Below are 20,092 nucleotides of genomic sequence, written 5' to 3' on the forward strand. Positions count from 1 at the left end.
CAGTAGCTGTCTGTTTCCCAGAGACTGTACGAGTTAGCAATGATATTCATTTTCAAACTAACACATAACTTGCTTCCAACTTATTTTGAAGAATTCTGTATATATAAATCTCAAATCCATAACCACTTAACAAGAGCGAGTAGATCCCAAAAATTTCACTTTCCTCGAACTAATTTGACTAGTACGATGAAGTCTTTATCTTATAAAGGTTTGAATGAGTAGGTATAACAAACTCCCACTTTTGTTAAAAGAATTCAATATAAGTTTTCCAATTCTTAAAAAAAACTCATGAACTATATAAAATATCATACTTGATTTTCTTTTTTCTGTTTGGTAATATATGTATTACCTATGTATATCCTCATGTTGAAACCATTCTGGAATCTTTAAAAATGTTTTTTTCTTCTATCATATCATCATTTCTGTTATTTATGTCATTTATTTATATATTTTTAAAATAATGTATGTATATTAGGATGTCCTAAAGAAATCAATAAATATTATTATTATTGATTACAAATAATTATGTGAAACTGTTTCACTAAGTTCAATTATTGAATAACTACCCATATAATGGAGTGAAATATGACTGTCCTGGCAAAATCGTCCATTCATAAGGAAACGACAAATTTGTTCATTTTTTTGCAATGCATGATAGTGACTTTGGTTTTGTAAAATAAACATGTGGTAATTTAAATTTGTTTTGAAAATTAAGTTTTTACTTATATCGGCATCATTAAGGTTATTAATAAAGTACAGAACCCAAAGAACTTGAAAGAGATATGATATTAATTAATGTTTTTTAAAGCAATTATTTTTGAATTTTGACTTGTGAAGGTGTATAATTTTTTCAAAGTGGTCCAGAAGAACAAATCAGCCTGTTATATTATATGAAAATTGTTATAAATATTTTCCCAACTAGCACTTTAGCACATTTTTTGCAAAAAATATCAATTATTCGTAGTTTGTATATTGATATTATTGTCAGTTTTATTTTGCTGAATAAGTAACATTTGTAAATGAAAACCAAATAAAAAAAAAAGTGTTTTGATTATGAATCAACATCGCTTTCAGTTCCAAAATGTATTGTTCGAATAAAATTAATATGATTATCCATGATGATGATTATGATGATTATTCCGTTTCGTTACATGACAGTTACATAAAACTATCATACATTGTAATTACCTGTACCTAATTACATTAGATTGAAGACTAATTCTGATAAGACAGGTGGATTTTGAAAAAAACAAATACAATACAATATTGAAATTAAAAGAGTTATATTGTGAATAACACAAAAGAATGTGAAAATCTTCCAGAGAAAGAAAGAAAGCAATCAATGTCAAAAAATTAACTTTATACAAATATGTGTAGATCATGCAAAGAAGCAACTTGTATCAATATGGAGTAGTAGAAAGGCAAAAATAGATAAGTTATAAATTTGTCAATAATCAACATTAACATTAGTTTTGTAACTACCTATGTTATATAAAAGGCATTGTAGAATAGTTTCATGTACCAGAATTGAGGAAGCTATGCTAACGCCTGAATTAAATTCATAGCATGAAAATTATTATCGTGGATAGTGTTATTGATTTTCATCAGATAATGAGTGAGTGTATTCATGATTAATAATAATTATAAAAAATAACAGTCATTAATACTCAACAAGCAAGAATAACTCTTGAGAGATGAGATAAAAATACTCAAACTTCAGTTATTTTATTGTTAATAGCAAAAGGTTGGATATGTTTTGTCGATGATGTTTGTTTCATTCTGAAATATCTGTATGTTATTTTAATAACGAATTGTATGCTTTAATTCGGAGGTTTTTTTTGCACATCGATATAAATATGTCTGCTTCGTTAAATAACGTTGCAATAGACATGAAGTTGGCAATTTGAGAAATATTGGGTAATAAATATTTGACTGTGGCTATATTGCAAATTATTGAAGAATACAAAAAATCCATGGTAGAGAAATAATGCATTTCATTAGTTCAGACTTCCATTGTCTAATATGATATAAATTGATTTGAAATCCCTGAAACAATTTGTGAAAAATTAAAAAGATCAGCTCTAAAATAACAATTGAGTTGAGCAAAAAAACTGAAATCACAATGAAATAAAATACAAGCAACAACCAAATAATCAAATAAATTGAAATATTAACACGAGATGAAAATTAAAAAATTATTGAAAGATTCCAAGCCAAGTTACTTCACGACGTTTCGATTGATAATTGTGTGATAACCTTCAAATGAACGTAGAGAAATGAGTTGAACATTTTCGAAAAGTGATTGAAATTTGAAAGGAATCCTATGACGTTGTATAAGCGTACCATTTTCAACTTAAAACAACTTATCTGAATATGATTCATCAGTTATGGTGCTTTTGTAGATAATATATACGGTATCGACTGGACTATAATTTGAAATTTTGAAAACGTTACTCACATGGTCGATTTCTGGAAAAACAATTTAGTAAACACAATCCTTTGAAAACTGCCAGGATATCTAAACTACCTATGGTCCAGCTCACAAATGACGTTAAATTGATTATGAAACTCAGAAAAAGGGTTCTTCTTGATCATAAATGAAAGAAATCGGATAGCTCATGGAGGTTTCATAAAGGGCTTTGTAACTTTGTTAACATAGCAGTGAAAATTGTGTCTTTTGAAACCAATACGAATCCAAAAGGGTTTTGAAAAACTTTAGTCTACATGGATATAAAAGATAAACAACATAACATTCCAAATTATTTTGACAACCCAGTGACTTTGAATGATAATTTTGTAGATAGTATACCAGTACGCCAAACTAGCTGGACTGAGTTCTTCATCTTTTCACAGATTAGTTGATTTCAGTAAGGCGTGTGACACGATTAGTCTCCCTCTTTTGTGTTCTGAATATAAATTATTTGTATTGGAAATACGGTTGTGCAGTTCTTCCATTATTATTTGTGGATACAGGACACAACATACTGTTATTGAGAATTAAATAAAGAGTAGTAAATTGTGGTGTCCCGCATGGTAGAGACCGTTAAAAATTTTTTACATACACTTTCCACAAACATGTTTAATTTTGTGAATTCCTTCAATATGCGGATGACGAAGATGCACAATTTTGCACATATAGCCCGATAAAAATTGAACTCAGACTGACACTACATGGCTCACTTTGGAAGAACGCGTCGTCTATCGACGACAGTCTATAAAATCAACAAATTTAAAGTTCCATGGTATCTAATATGTGTAACTGATGACTTGTTTATTTTGTGATAATTCATGATCACTTTAATGAAATCAATAACAACACTTTTGTCTAATTACCACTAGTTGATTTTATTCATACGACCGGTTTCGGGTTTGACCTCAATATCAAGTATGAAACTGATATGTGGAGTTTGAAAACTCGGTTATATCGGGAGTTTTCAGGTGAGATGTAAGGACAGGTATTTCAAAGACAGGTATTTGGGCGAACCAGGATTTCAACTTTAAAATTCAATACTGAAAATTCTAGGGGTTGTTAAACTTAATAATTCAAGAGAGACCTACATAAATCGAGTTGCTCGTTTAGGGGTAGGTTAGGTTAGGTCTGAGGTGAGTGGGTCTATTCGACCCTCCACCGCAACCTGCAAAGGTTCACAATGCCACGGCTCTGCCGAACTCTAAGAACCTGATTTGGTCCCGAGCGGGGCAGGCACCAAGTATATGCTTTGCTGCTGTTTCATCATTTTCTAAACAGAGGCGACACATACTGTCTTCCGACATTCCAAGCCTCTGCATATGATAATTCAAATGACAATGACCTGTAAGAAGGCCTGTTAGACATTGTAGTTCATCCTTACTGTAGTCCAACAACTGTTTGGTATCAAACTTCGAATAAACGCCTTGGAATGAGTCAATCCTGGAAAATTCTGCCAGAAGTCCAGGTATTCAATGTTTGCTTGGCAAAGTCTAAAGCGATGCCAATGACAGGTTCTGGTCCGATGAAGCTGCTTGCGTCGTTTAGGGGTATATATTTCTGGTTTTTAATTGATTTGTTAATTTCCATGGCTTCCAACAAATTCATTTTTTCCTTTTATTGCATATGCGTAGGATTTTGAGGTTATCTTTATTTCACTTGTGTTTTGATTCTTGAAGATGTTCGTACATTGTAGATTTTTGTCCAAACAGACGTGGTCACGCATCCTTGTCAAAATTTCTACCGGTTTGGCCTGTATATACTGCAGGGCCACACTCTATTCTATATATACCTGATTTTTTAATTCTATCCCGTTTGGTTTCTGCATTAAACAGATGTGCCATCTTGACCGCTTCAGTAGTAGACAAAAATGCTCATCAGGATAGATATTTCGATATTAGATTTCAGGTTTTCAGTAACAGATCAATCTATTGGGGTATACATTCTCCAGATCAGCTACCGACTCAATTGAGGATCATCGTTCTCATGGAATTCACGTTCATTTAGAGCTTACTCTGCACATGCATAGTATTTGTTCTATTCAACATGAATTTATCATTTTTGTAGTGATTATACTCAATATTTTTTCATTTGTTTCCAAAATTCACTTTCTGGAGTCATATCTTCTTTCATCTTCTCTTGTATTTCCAGGATGTTTTTATTATACACCCTGAATAACTGTCACATCTTCATGAATATTATACCGTCAATGAGCCCGCTTATATATTTGTAAATTTTGCTCTATCAGAATATCAATCATTCATTACATAAAATAGTTTGACCGATTTTAAGCTTGTTTCGAATACATCTGTTACTGCAGAATCCTTTCTTCAATATTCAATGTTTCTTTCTGAATGGTAACGGGTATCGTACTCAAAAAATACACATCCTCTTTGATAATCATTCAATAACAAACTGATTCATATTTAAGAAACACATAAGTTCTCGTTCTCTAGTTAGTCTGTTGTTTTTCAGCCATCATCTCTCAACCGGGATTACAAAATTTGCTCTTGATATGATATATGACATGTTCGTCAAATCACTGTTACCTAATTTTTCATATTGGAGTAAGAAACTTAGTTGTCTGCCATTCCATTCGTATTTTCCAAAAAAAAAAAAACTATTGATTTTTACTACTGCGATTATTTTCACAATCTTCCTAATTATTTTTGTAAAACGCAGTTTGGTGTTGAAATGTGGCATCTTTATAATTGAGTTTTTAAATCACATTTGATCGACTACGCCTAAAAAATGATAATATATCTTTCAAATCTCTATTCTTTCAATCATCCTCCAGCATGATAATTATAAGGCGGAAATTCCTCAACTACATTCGAAATGGTTTCAAATGACTTGTTTTGAACTCTGACATTAAAATTTCATGCTATATTTTTAAATATTTTCATTTGACAGTGCAATCCGCTTCATTTTCAATATAGTTTAAAATATTCCCCAATAAATGCAATTTCATAAATTTTATTATCTGCATTGTTTTCACAACTGAATATAGAGCACAATTTTTATCACTTTCAATTAACTTTATGCGAATAAAGCCCAAACTACCTTCTCTATTGCCATTATACCAGATACGAAATTCCACGAATATGATGCTACAGGTTGAAGCGATGAATGGCTAACGCGATTCGCGCTGAACTGATTGGAGGATTTCTCAAAAAGGATAACTCTCACGAAAGTAATATATTGTTTTTGTCTGAATCATCTGTTACCTAAGTGTTGTAGAATTGAGACTGATGTCTGTTTTTCAATGATGACTATACAGGGTGTAACATAAGTACGTTTAAATATTCAAGTGACGTATTCCTGAGGCAATTTTAAGAAAAAAGGTATATATGAACTTGTGCCCGAAAATGCTTCGTTTCGGAGATACGGGGTGTTGAAATTGAATTTTTTTGTTCGCTTTTTGAAAAAAACTCTTGCAAAAAATAAGTTGTTTACACGAAATTCGATACCCAGGGTTTTTTTGACGTGGGAAATCATAACTTCGAATTAATTTTCATGTAATATCTGGATGGCGCTGCGTACGCTGTGATTATTTATTTTAAATTGCCCTAACTTTTTTGACAGTAAACTTTTGGTACTTTTCATGAAAAAACCTAATTCACACACCTTTTCCAAGTGAAAAAGGTACACCTCCTCAACAACGCTGGAGGTGATCGTTTCTATATCGATGCATATTATTTAGCTCCTAAGTGAAGTTGCTGAGAACATTACAAAAACTGAGTATGTGATGAATCTCGTCAAAATAAACAACTTTTTCCTATAAAATGTTTTACGAAGAATGGTAGGTTTTTGTCATAAGTTTTTTGCAATTTTAGATATTTTCATCAAACTTTATACGCAGTATACCGATACAGATTTCTTCTAAACTGAGCATTATCGAACTGATTATTCAATCCAAATTAAAAAAAATTGTCTGGTTTATTTATTCAATTAGAAACTGCTACATTTCGGAGTTTGTGAAAAAAAACAATTCGGAGAAGAACTATGTTATTTATTAGGAAAATAAACATATAAAAATTGAACGAAACAACTATCACAACAACTGTTCAAAGTGACGACCCTCAACAGTAATACAAGCTTCTGCTCTCCTCATCAAAGAATTCCGCACCCGTTGAAAAATGTCCGAAGTGTTTCTTATCGTTTCGCAGCAAGCTGTGATGCGATCCCTCAATATTTCCTCGTTTTCAATGGGGCTAGCATAAACTAATGATTCTAGGTGTCGACGGGTTTGAGGTCCGGTGATCTCGGGGATCAATGCTCAGTGCCTCCTCTTCCATCCATCATTGGGGATATGCTACGTCTAAAAAATTTCTTGCTATCGCACTAAAATGTGCAGGAGCTCCATCGTGCTTCCACGAGTGATTTCGGAAACCAATGGGAACATCTTCCATAAGTTGGGGAAGCTCTTGTTTCAAAAAATGTAGGTAAGCATCTCCATTCAAACTTAAGAGGAGAAAATATGGCCCAATTAAATGATCCCCAATCATGCCTACCCATATATTTGAAGAGAATATGTCTTGGAAATGAGTTTGCGTTATCGCATGTAGGTTATCTCCCGCCTAGATGTGGTTGTTATGGAAGTTCATGATACCATTTCTTGAAAAATTAGCCTCATCTGTGAAAAAGATTTTCGATAAAATTTGCAGATGTTGTTCGACTTTTCTTTGAAGCCATTGTGCAAATTCGATACGTGGTTAGAAATCACGTAGCGCAAGTGCCTGGACACGCTGAATATAAGAATATAATTGCTGTTCCTTTAAAATTATGTAAACTGTCATGTGACTCATATTTAAAGTTTGTCTAATTTTTCTTGTACTTGTCTCTGGATGCTCACTAATTTCTTCGAGAACCGCCTCCCCCAATTCTATAGTTCCTGTAGTCCGTGTCCGTTCTACTGCAGAATTTGTTTCAAAGCTTCCAGATTCGGAAAGTCGCCGGAAAAGATTCGCAAATGTCGCTGCGGAAAGAGTCACGCGTTGGGATACCTTTCCTGTTAGATGCGTCTGGCCTCGCTTGAATTTCCGTCAGCCAAGCCGTATGCAAAAACTATATCAGCCATTTCAGCATTCGTCAAGTCGGGCATGGTACCAAAAAATCACTTCATAAACTCCGAACTGTGAATTTGTCAATTAATAGTTAAAAATGTGAGAGCGAACTTCTATTTTTATAAACAAACTTTCACAGCCTACTCGATTTAATTAACTTAATTTGTAAGTGGAGAGTGACAAAAATTATTGAAATCAAATTTGGCTATAAAGTAATATGCATCGATATAGAAAATTGTAAATATCTCGAAAGCGATCACCTCCAGCGTTGTTGAGGACGTGTACCTTTTTCACTTGGAAAAGGTGTGGGAATTATGTTTTTCATGAAAAATGCCAAAAGTTTACTGTCAAAAAAGTTAGGGTAATTTGAAATAAATAATGACAGCGTACGCAGCGCCCTCTAAATGTTACATGAAAATTAATACGAAATTATGATTTCCCACGTCAAAAAAACCCCGGGCACCAAATTTCGTGCAAATAACTTATTTTTTGCAATAGTTATTTTCAAAAAGCGAACAAAAAAATTCAATTTCAACACCTCGTATCTCCGAAACGAAGCATTTTCGGGCACATATAGACTTTTTTTCTTCGAATTGTCTCAGAAATACGTCACTTGAATATTTTAACGTATTTATGTTACACCCTGTATATGTTTCAATCAATTGTATCTAACTTCAACTTTGACACCTATGAATGTAATATAATTTTTTCTCTTATATTCAGTTTTCAAGCAGTCTAATCTTGATATTACTGTTTGTGTGTATTGTATCTATTTTTCCATTATGAATTCATGTTCCAATTTCTACCTGCATTGGGAAATTCATTTGATCCTCACGTATATTCGTGGTTGGAACGGCTACTATAAATCTATATTATGTTATATTATATAGTTGTTTCTACACCTCATTTTTTTTTATGATTTACATGGACGTTCATTCTCATGCTGTTAGTTCGGTGCTCAGTATCATAGTTTTTATGGTCTATAATTGAAATTGTTTGAAAAGTTCAGACGAAGGGGAACTTTCAGATCGCATTGTATTCAAGGGCATTCCGTTTTGGGCCTCCATTCCCCCAGTATGACGTCACAATGTTACTCACAGGACCTTCAAGGGACCGCCAGGTGCATGAATCTCATCGTCATTCAAAAATAGACCTTGAAAATCTTTCGGAAAAAGTTATTGTTACGACCTTGGGAAAGGTTTGGATACACGAAATAACCTATGACCTTGGGTAAAGACGTATTTATGTACTATAGAATTCGAACATAGAGCATTTGTGTATACCTGCACCGCAGGGTCCTTGTTTGAAATGAACGCTTCGATGCGACCGTCGATTCACCAAGCCATTCGAGTTTTATGACCTCCAGGAGACCACCCTGACAGAGGATCTAGAGCCTACTGGGCCTCCCTACGGACTGAACACTTCAATGCATACGTCTGCTCACTGTGGCGTTCGAGTGTATACTAACGACTGATGAGCATTCGAAAACATGAGGTTTGTTCTGGATCTGAAATCCCAAAACGTTTGGAAACTGCGCAAGACATGGTGCATACAAACAAAAAAATCTCAAACAGTCCGAAATAGTCTCGGACACTTGTTTGAACCAGAACACTTTTGAGGATACCACTGTACCACCTATCGTATATATGAAGAGATAAAGCCGAGAAAATACTATTAATCATGTCCATTTTGTTATGTAGCGTATTCCTATAGTCAGCTCAAATGTTATCTACCCTCAATCATCTATTATTCAACTCAAATAAATTAAAAAACATCCTAGCAAATAGCCCAAACAAATTTCCACATGAATGCGCATGAGTAACGGGAACAGTTCTCAACAGTTCAGCCTCGAGAGCAAGAACGATTCGAGACGGTTCAAAACAGTTTAGGATCATTTCGCAGTCAAAACCAGAACAGAGGATTCATCAGTCCGAAATTATCCTCAATGAACCAGAACGCTCTATATCAACTGCGCATGATCCTGACGTCCTAGAACATGAATTTCGCAGAACCAGAACAAACATATGATGTTTAAGTTACCAGCACTTCACTAGTGGTAGGGGAGGACCAGAATCGGCTGTAATTTTCAAGATCATGTAATGTGCGATTCACGGTGATCGAATCGTTATGGTTTTCGAAGTCAATTCATGGGCGAAGGGTTGAAAGGAGATTTCATGGTCACGACGCAACTTAAGGTCATGTGACGTCACATTCAACTCAAATCCAAGTTATAGGAGGGGAGTGGAAAAGGGGTTTTAAGAACAAGGTCATTGTGGTGACACTGGGGGAATACACGTTGGGGGGGGGAGATTCAGAACCATCATTAGCACCCTATGCATGACACAACTTCAAGCTTCATAAACACAACATAAAAAGTTATTACAACTCAGCCAATGAGTTAACACAACATTTATCAATGCTTAGGTGGTTCGAAATTCGCCGGGTCGGCTGATTTGAAATAATATGAAGCGCCTCCCTCAACTATATGAAATATGCTGTATTCTGCCCAACACACAATGCCTAAATTCGTAATACCATACACAATAAAGAACCAAATCAAATTTTGTTTCAGATTTTTGAAGGTTCAAAAATAGGCATTCAAGTCATTATCTCCAATCTAACTGCATTGCCGATGGAGGAAACAAAATAACAAATTCATTTTAAATACTATATCAAACAAGTCAAGTGACGTTTCAATGTAAATATGGGCCTCTCATATATAAATATTTTCAGTTTAACCTATTGGAATTGTAAATTTTGATAATTTTTTCCTTGAAAATCAGTTGAGTTGAAATGAATGAGGTGTACTGTAAAAACACAACTTTGATTAGTTATACTTTTAAGGACAACCTGTTGTTGAACCCTTTCACCGAACTCCGATGGCATTTAAACCAACTCAATTCAACTTTAATATTTTTCGGAAAAGGTTAAGTTGACATTTCAACTTTCCAAAAGTAAGGCAACAGTGGATATAATATTAAAAAACTATTGAATGAGTTATTACTCGATCCCCAGTCTCATAAAAAAATAGGGATAGTATGCTTAAAGGGTACAAGGTTTCACAATAGTTTTTGAATTAGAATTCGCCCTCTCATAAACAATATATGGTGATGGATTTTTATAAAAAAAAAATCCTTACAGTTGTACCTGACGATATGTTCTTGGTTGCCCACTCTATATTGACAATAAGGATATTTCTGTATTTCCCAGTATAAGTCTTATAGTTTTATTTACGATGGCAGGTTCCTACAAATAATGTAATAAAACCTATAATTATGGTCCTGAAATATTTGAGTGCAGATTAAATTTTATTGAAGTGATTTCATATGAATTCTTGAACATCAATAACTCTTTTAGTTTGAATGCAACGCCTTATATTACATGGCCACGTCAGATGTCAAATTCAATTGTTTATCGAATACTACACTATATATTCCTATAGCTAATTATTTACGTTTTTAAGTAAAATGCATATTATCATTACGCAAAGCGTTTTAAAGAAATTATCATTTTTCAAGTCTCCTATGGTGTTTCGACAAGTCGCATTAATATTAACTTATAGTTATTACTCATTTATAAGTGTTTATTTCCAAATTGTACTATCATTGACAACGCAACGGTTGTTTGTGATCTTGTTATCATTTTTTGTTACCAATAACGATAGTTCATCTGAATGAATAAGGAACTGACATGATTTTTATATTTTTCTGATTGATTTGGCTGTTACTTAGTCAACAACGTATAGGGACTAAGGTATAATGAGTTCGTAGGCGATACAATATTCCTCAAGAAGAGCTCATACCCTACATTGTTTTTATCTATCTTATTTACTATATCTATATCAATGTCTCTGAAATAATGATTGAACATATTGGCAATCAAATTTGGTGATTCTACCATACGGTTATTATCTTTTATTATTATATTTTTTGCTTACTATTTGATTTTAGTTAAATGAGATTCAATTCCCCACGCTGCTTTATGAATATTGTCCGCGTTTTCTATTTTACTCTGGTAGTATCGTTTTTTAGTCGAATCGATCAGTTTTAAATGTTTTAGTTTCTCCTCATTGTAAAAAGTTAGCAACTCGGGAAAAATTTGTTTCAACTTAAAAAGATCCTTCAAATTGTGGCTTGATTTTACAATTTCGGTATTGACCCAACCCTTGTTTTTATTATTATTCAAGTATTTTTTACGTTTTGGGAAATTTATCTCAAAATGGTATGAGAAATTCAATGAAAATTTAGAAGAAGCATCATTCATGTCAGATGTTCTCATTGAGTCTGACCAGTCTTCACTCTGTAGACCTTCAACAAAAGACTTGATATCATCATTATTAAATGATCTTTTCAATTCCCACGAATTTCCCGCTTTAAGTGCTCTCATTCCGCAGTCGAATAGTAACGTTCTGTGATCAGATATAGTGTTGTCTATATTACACAGCATGATCCATTTCTGATCCATTTCTGCACTAGTTGTAACTCTTGTTGGCCAACCCAATTCTGGGAGCATATTAAAACAGTTAAAAATATCACATAATTTTTTAAAATTATTATTATAACCATTATAGCAGTTAATATTGAGATCACCACAAACTATCATATTACAGTTAGGTTTGTACGTGCGGGTGAGAACATCATACAGTACTATCGACTTCAACAGAACTTCGGAGAAATTACGATATTTGAAGGCTAGCCACGAGGATATCGAGACAGCCAAGTGGACGTTACAGTGCGGTGCACGAAGTGATCTAGTAAGGCGATAAACATTCAAATAATAGTTAAAGTTTTAGTTGAAGTGTTTGTTGTACTTGAAGTGAAATAAAGTCAAGTTTGATTATTCAGTGTAATTGATTATTGGTCGACCCACGGGGAAAAATGTAACATTTGGTGTCAGAAATGGGATAATTGACTGAAATTTTACTGTTTCATGTTGAAAACAAGGAGTGTCAATGAGTGGAGATTGGAAAACGCAGAAAAGAAGAAGATAAACGCAAAATAGAGGAGGAACAATTACGCCGAAATGAAGATCGTGAAATACTACTAGGTATTCAAGAAAAACAGGAGAAAGATAGAGACTTGCTGGTAAATATTCAGGTGAAACAGGAAAACCAGAAAAAAAGACAATCAGATATACCTTCATTCATTGGAAGATTTGAAATCTTCCCAAGTGAGTACAAGGATATATTCAGGAAGAATTTGGAAAAGTATTTCAGGAAACAAAGGAGGGATTGGAAGAAGTAGTCGATGAGAAGCTTGAAGGGGTTGAAAGAAAATTTGAACAGGAGTTTGAATAGATTTTCCGGGAACTTCGGAAAGAGTTACCGAAACCGAAATGGATTACTGTGGAAAAATGCAAATCGGAAACGACATCTTCCCCTTCTAGCAGTAGTTTTATTAAAACTCCAACTTTCGACGTTGAATCCTTGTGGTTAATTTATCGCAGACAATTTTAGGCCGCTGCGGAAAACAATGGGTGGAGAAACGAGGAGAAAGCAAATCTCTCATTCTGGCACGACGAGGAAAGGCTTCCGAAATTCTGCAAAATATTCCAATGAATAGGCAGAAAGATTATTAAGCAGTCATATCCACTTTGGAGGTCAGATATGGTAGTGAGCACCTTCAACAAGTCTACCAAGCTCAACTGAAGATGAGAACTCAAAGTCCATCAGAAAGTTTGCAAGAGTTTGGAGCTGAAGTCGAAAGGTTAGTGAGACCAGAAGCACCAGATAACTTCACTCACTGGATAAGTGTCCATAGTTTCATCGACGGGGTTCGTGACAAGGAGCTGCAGCAGTCATTGAGGATGGTACGTCATAAAGAATTGAATAAAGCCATCATTCATGCCCTAGAATTTGAAGCTGCTAAAAATGCTTCTCGACAACAACAAAAAGTTCTAGTGAGAGCCATTGATGAAAAGGAAGATAGTAATATAGCCATAGGAGTTCTAAGCCATTCCTTATGGAGAAACAGGTGCAAACTTGAGCAGGTTCATTCTGGCGTTTTTTGGACCTCAGGCCTACTTCACATGGAAGGGGCAAAGGTCAGCGCCTCGCCTCTGCCAGACGTCCATTATGTGTAAACTGAGCCTTAGCCTTCAAAACCCACTTCAGATCACCTCCATTTCTCCACTTTTACTGTCATTCAGTCAACCAATCAGCTATCGCACATACAGCGGGAAATTCAAACCACCAGTAGATGAACAACGTATGTACGAGCGCACTTCAAGGTCATGCGTCGCTGGTAAGTATTTCCGAAAGAAACTTTAGTGAGTGGAAGAGAGAAACGTGTGACGTCATCGACGCAGGTTGGAATGAGTATCGAAGCGATTCAAGCATGGAACTCGGCCCCCTTAGTACTCCGCCACACCTATCAGCCCCCTTAGTATTCCTCCCTCGGCCCCCTTGGGACTCCGCATCACCGCTCGGCCTCCTTGTCACGTAATCATAATTAAAAAAAGTTTATAGTTATGAGAATCGAACCTGGATCGTCCGCGTGGTAGGCATCATTGTCCTTAGCCTCTACACCAATGTAAGATATTGAAAGAAACTGCGAATGATGGGTATTTATAGCGTAAATTTTGTCGGGCCTGAAATTGACTTATTTTATATACTTGACCGCATTTTATTGATTTCCGTGAAATGTAAGGGAAGTCGTAATCGTCATTATCATGTTGAAGATAGGATAATATACTTAGATTTGGGAAATAAGCAATATTTAATATAAAAATGTGTTTGTGTGTGTAAGAGCGATGACGCGTGTGACGTAATCGTTACAAAGAGAGATGGAGATGGTATCGATGTTTTACGTTCCTAACGCAAGCAGGTGTTGCCGGTTGTGAAAAAAACCGTTGTTTATGGGACAATGTAACGTAACGTAACGAAGATTAGAAGTGCGAAAGTGATATATTAATAATAATGAATCAGATTTGAGAAAAATTATGACAACTCAACCTGCGATCTCTCAATGTGTACGAGGTGTCTCAAAATACATCATTAAAAGAAAAAAACATGACGTCGAACTGTACAGGGTGCGACAAAATACATCATTTATGAAAAAACATTACAGTTCCACGAGGCTGTAAGTTTTCAACGTGCGATCCCTCAAAGTGTACAAGGTATCTCTTAATACATCATTGAAAACAAACATGGCGTCGGAGTGTACAGGGTGCGTCAAAATACATCATTCAAAAAAACAACATGTCGGTTTAAAATATGATATCAATGTGTATACAGGGCGTTTCAAAATACATCATTTAAGGAAAAATATGCCGGTTTAACAGAAGTCTAGCGTTCCAACATGTCGGAAGGACACTAAGTCTTATATCTTTGTTAACCAAGTTAGCATCATCAGGAGAAGAAATAGATGGCACCAAAGGTGTCGAGAAGTTACGTATTGTGGAGTTAACATTCGAAAATGTGGAAAGCGAAGTATTCGACCGTTTTGCGTGCGACCGATTTGCGTGCGTTTATTCGTTATCGTTTCATCGTTATTGTCGTAAAGGTGTGTTTCAATATGACAGTCATTTATCACTTAACGCGTTTCGCTAACCAAGTAAGCATTATAAGGAGATGACTACAGTGCATTATGAAGGTTCGTTTTGCGAATTTTCAGACACCTGAACGAAACCTTGTGGAACACTTAACCTAACTTCTGTTCCAGAGTGGTGTCGGTCAGCCAATCAGAAAAAAATCGAATATCGCTCGATTTATTGTGTTAGATGAAATCGAACTGGAGATTGTGGGTCGAATAATAATGATGATTTGTGGAAATGAATGAGTTATTAGAAAAAAATTGCTCCACTGTCAGAAAGACACTAAGTTATATATTCACTAATAATGATCGCACCAGTTGCCATTCATCTTCCACATACTGAAACAAACAGGATAAATATAAAAAGTCGAAACTTAGTTGCCGAAGACAGGTTCACTAAGAAGTCTGTCGTGGAGCCTTACTCCTGCGAGCAACTCGATATTGATGATCCCGATGAAGACTGCAGAAATGATCCTTATATGGTGACCGAATATATTCAGGATATTTCTAAGTATATGAGAACCTTGGAGGATAAGTATCCTATCAGGAAAGGTTTCCTCGATGGACGTGAAACAACTCCGAAGATGCGAGAAATACTCGTCGACTGGCTGGTGCAGATGCGTTTGAAATTCAAAATGCGTATTGAAACACTTTATATGTGTGTAAGTCTTATTGACAGATACTTACAGAACAATGAGGTGGGACGTAATACATATCAGTTAGTTGGGACATCTGCATTTTTGTTAGCTGCTAAATACGAAGAGACGTTCTATCCCTGCATGTATGATTTAAAGTTCATTGGCGGACGCATTTATTCTGGAAAAAAAATTCTACGAATGGAGAGAGACATACTGGTTAAGCTCGATTTCGGTCTGGGTCGCCCCTCATCCATTGAATTTTTGAGGAGGTACGGTCAGATTGCTAAGGTGCGCAGGGTTCATCATGTCTTGGGAAAATATATGTTGGAGCTGGCACTTTAGTACCAATCTGGATAACATTACAAGAAAAAACACACAATTTATTCATAAATTACGATTTTTCATATCACGGAATGAGTTTGATCTGTGTCAACAATTTTTTGGTATTTTCACCTTCCATAATCTGAAAAATGTGAAAATTATAATGAAGAAGTTTAGACAAAGTAGCAAGGGTGAACTTTTCAGTTTATCCCGATGAGTTACTGCGTAAAATCAAAATATTTTTCACAAAGAAAAATGATGGTTCCGTTTTAATCACTCATGAACATTACGTTCAACGCCATGTTGATCAATTCACAAATATATTATATAATCCAATTCCTGAACAGCGTAAAGCCATTGCATTCATAGATGGGACCTTTTGTGAAGTGGAGAAGAACAAGAATTTCAAAGTACTCTGAACCATTTATTGAAGCCAACATCATCTGTTGTTTTGTCAATTCAAGGACTTCACTTCCCTGATCCCAGAAACAAGGAAGCATCAACTTTGCGAAATGATTTTTCAGTAAGACATTATTGTAATAAGAAACTGGTTTGTTGAGGATAACAATTTTGTTTACGATCGTGGTTATAGAGACGCCATCTACCTTCTGGAAAAATTAGGTATTGTACATAAAATGGCCTACAGTGTACAGAATGGACAACAACCTACTACTGAAGAGGCTTAGGCCTCTCGCCTCGTGACCAAAAACCGGTTGATAATTGAAGCGAACAATGGACATATGAAATCAATCTTCGAATTTTTTCTATCACAATGTCAACCCTACACCTTCATCATTAAAGGGATTTTTTTCTTATCGGTGGAGCAATTATTAACAAATACCACCCAGTAATTGTAATGAGAGGAGCAGATGCAGAACTAGTCCATCTTATGTACAAGATTCAAATCAGAGGGAAGCACCAAATGAACTACATTCCGATACCTAACTTTGATATCCCAGATTATATTGTTTCAGAGTTTTTTCCCGTCATCGCAATGGTACAAAATATATGTATAATGTGGATACAGTACATAAATAAATCTGAAGAAATGAACTTTGAATGTTCAAGCCAGTTTCGGATAAACCTACACAGTAGATTGAATGGACTGACGCCTATCAGAAAACAACTACTCCACTGGCTAATACCACGAATCGCGTTGGATTATATCCGACAGGCGTCAGTGCAGTCAGTGCAGGAGTCACTAGATTCAACCGATCTTGTGATAATATATAGCATGTCCCATTTGAAAACCGGAAGTTGTCATTTCCGGAAAAACCGGAAGTTGAATTTGTTTTACAAATATGTCAAAAAGTGTCGTCAAGTGAGCATATTCAATTTTCCCAGATTCGGAGATATATCTAAAGAAATAAAGGAGAAAGAAGGGGTGTAAAATGAGTCTGTGTCACACGGTATAGGAGATGGTACATGGAAAAATAATGGAAGTCAAAAAATGGGTACACTGATGAGGTTACAAGTTGCAACACTATAAATATGTTCGAAAAAACTTGTAGCAAGATTTATTGAAGAATAACATTGCTGAGACATACTTTCCAACGTCCTGATCGAATGTCTCGATGGGCACAATGGAAAATAATGGACAGTTTTTGAGGAAAACGTCTTAAAGTCACCAAAATAGCGTGTGAGGAAATGAAAACTAGAACCTGTCATGGAAATGAGGTGGAACATCATATCATTAATTGAATGCGTTTCAGTTCGTGCAACAAACTCTTCAATAGTGTGTTGTTGATCAATTGTTATTTCAATGTATATATTGTTTTATCAAAATTTCTCAGAGTGTTATTCTTCACTAAATTTCCATTTCAATTGACTTCTATTATTGTCCCTTGTATCACGTCCTGCATATCAATTGAATCATCTTCTATATAAACATATCCACCATCTATTGTTTTCATAATGTTATGGAAATTATTTTTTCATTCCTTGGAGTGTGGCTCTATACGTCAGCCTGTATGGTCTGCAATTATTGGCAAGTGGTGCTGCAAAGACAGCAGAAAGAATTGCTGAAGCGCATACTACAATTTCCGAGACGCATGAAGTTGCAAAATAACATGGCCTATTTCTCCCGTTTCATTACCAAATTCCCCATTTTGTCGACTTTGAGTAATTATTTTCTTAAAAATTGTCCACTATGTTTCGTTGTGCTCGTGAAGATTTTTGATCAGGAATTGAAAAGTTCATCATGCCAAAAATCAGCAGAACTCACCAGAAGCCATTTTCCATAAGGTTTATGCGTGGTCCTTTCAGATCACGAAAGTTTTTAATATCTTGATAAAATTCGAAAACGAAATGATTTTTTGAATTTCATTTAATTAATTGAACCCATGTTTTATAATCAATATGTATAATCACTATCGTTAATTTCAGATAGTTTCTCTTCATTTAACAGTTTCTATGAAATTACTTCCACCGTTCGTTCATTCTTTCACATTTCTCATTATATAAAACAGTTTTATCTTCCTCTTGAAGATGATCACTTGGTGATCGAAAAACGTGTCGAGGTGTAATAATAAAACTGTTTTATCTTCCTCTTGAAGATGATCACTTGGTGATCGAAACACGTGTCGAGGTGTAAAAATAACGATTTGGTGTTGGATAAAAACTCCAGTAATATTCAAAGATTATACTAATCAAATTAATGACCTCAAAAAGAATAATACTTAGTGGGGAACTACTAGATTCATCAGTCGCCACCATACAGTAATCATGATTGTTTTTTGGTGGGTTTTGGGAGATGCTTGGATGGCTCATCGGTGTCCAATCACTCTCTGAACGTCTGTTGGAAAGAATCCTCTTCTCGTTACAAGTGACGATCCGATTAAAAAAAATTGTTTTGGTTTCTCAAAAACAAAGAAGAACAAACCTTGAAACGTGACAATTCCTGTCGATCAATAACGATCAAAAGTTATCTTTTAGGAACAATTATCACATGATATTTTTGTTATGGATAGGTAGTATTTTTAATTTTTATTGATTTCAGTTCACTGCAATTTATATTATGTTACTTGCAGATCTGATTAGAGTACATTCAATTTTCATTAACTCATTTGTATACCAGAATATCTACTCTTATCCATCTCTCTCTTATCACTATTTAACATTTAATTATACATATATAAAAGAGGATGACGTCATGATTGAAAATAATTTCCTGAAATATTCCCAGCTAAAGACTGAACGAGACAAGAAACGTCTCTTGGCATTTCATACTTTTTTTTGGGGTTTATAACCTTTCACAATCTGAAAACATAAATTTTAAATCAATAGAGAATCTGCTGATTTGTAGTGAAGGGTAATCTGAAAAGTTCAATCACGAAAAGTTACTCCTTAATATAAACCACTGGAAAGTCAGAAGTTAGTCAATAACTTGCCATAGTCGTAAATTTTGCCTACAAATTCATTTTTTTCTAAATGGACTCCGGTATTTTATATTACGCAGTAACTTTACGGTGTGAACTTTTCAGTTTTCCCTTTCCCACATTTCAGCAGATTCTCTACTGATTTAGCTTTAATTTTTTTTCGATTGTGGGAGGTTATAAACCCAAAAAAATAGTACAGAGTATTGAATTCTTCACAAAAAACTTGTCGTTTAAAGAATATTTACAAGAACGATATGTGGCGCAAAGTATTAGGAATTTAAAATCTTAGAGAATCTGTATGAAAAATCGTCGAAGTCTCATAACAGTTTACCTTTTCCATGCAGATGTAGACACAATAAAATGATCCCTAGAAACGTCAGATTGATAATGCCTCATGATATTCTACAAAGTAAAAAATTTTTGGAAAGTATCGGCCATGCAATTGTATAAGAGACAGGATAAAAAGAGTTTCATCGTCACAATAAGGAAATATTTGAAAATGATATTAATAGTTCATTAATAATTCAACATCTCCCTTCGTCCGATTATAATAACCTATGTGATTGCATTCAGAAATCTTATATTGATTTTTATAACACCAGACACCGAATCCACACTAAAAAATTCCAAAATTTATTTGACGAGAAGCAAAAGCATTTTACTTGGATATGCATAATAATCAAACATTTGT

The 20,092-nt window shown here is 34.7% G+C and overlaps 1 protein-coding gene across 1 annotated transcript; it reads left to right on the plus strand.

Moving 5' to 3' along the window:
• Positions 1 to 15,370: 15,370 nt before the first annotated feature.
• LOC141480260 (G2/mitotic-specific cyclin-B-like) lies at positions 15,371 to 16,045 on the plus strand. The gene has a single exon (XM_074170134.1). It carries the CDS (start codon positions 15,371 to 15,373, stop codon positions 16,043 to 16,045), a length of 675 nt encoding a protein of 224 aa, XP_074026235.1.
• The last annotated feature ends 4,047 nt before the right edge of the window (positions 16,046 to 20,092 follow it).

This window comes from Leptinotarsa decemlineata, unplaced genomic scaffold (genome assembly GCF_025532065.1).
Source record: "Leptinotarsa decemlineata unplaced genomic scaffold, Ldec_3_MD MMD2_P_RNA_scaffold_7, whole genome shotgun sequence".
NCBI classification, from domain to species: Eukaryota; Metazoa; Arthropoda; class Insecta; order Coleoptera; family Chrysomelidae; genus Leptinotarsa; species Leptinotarsa decemlineata.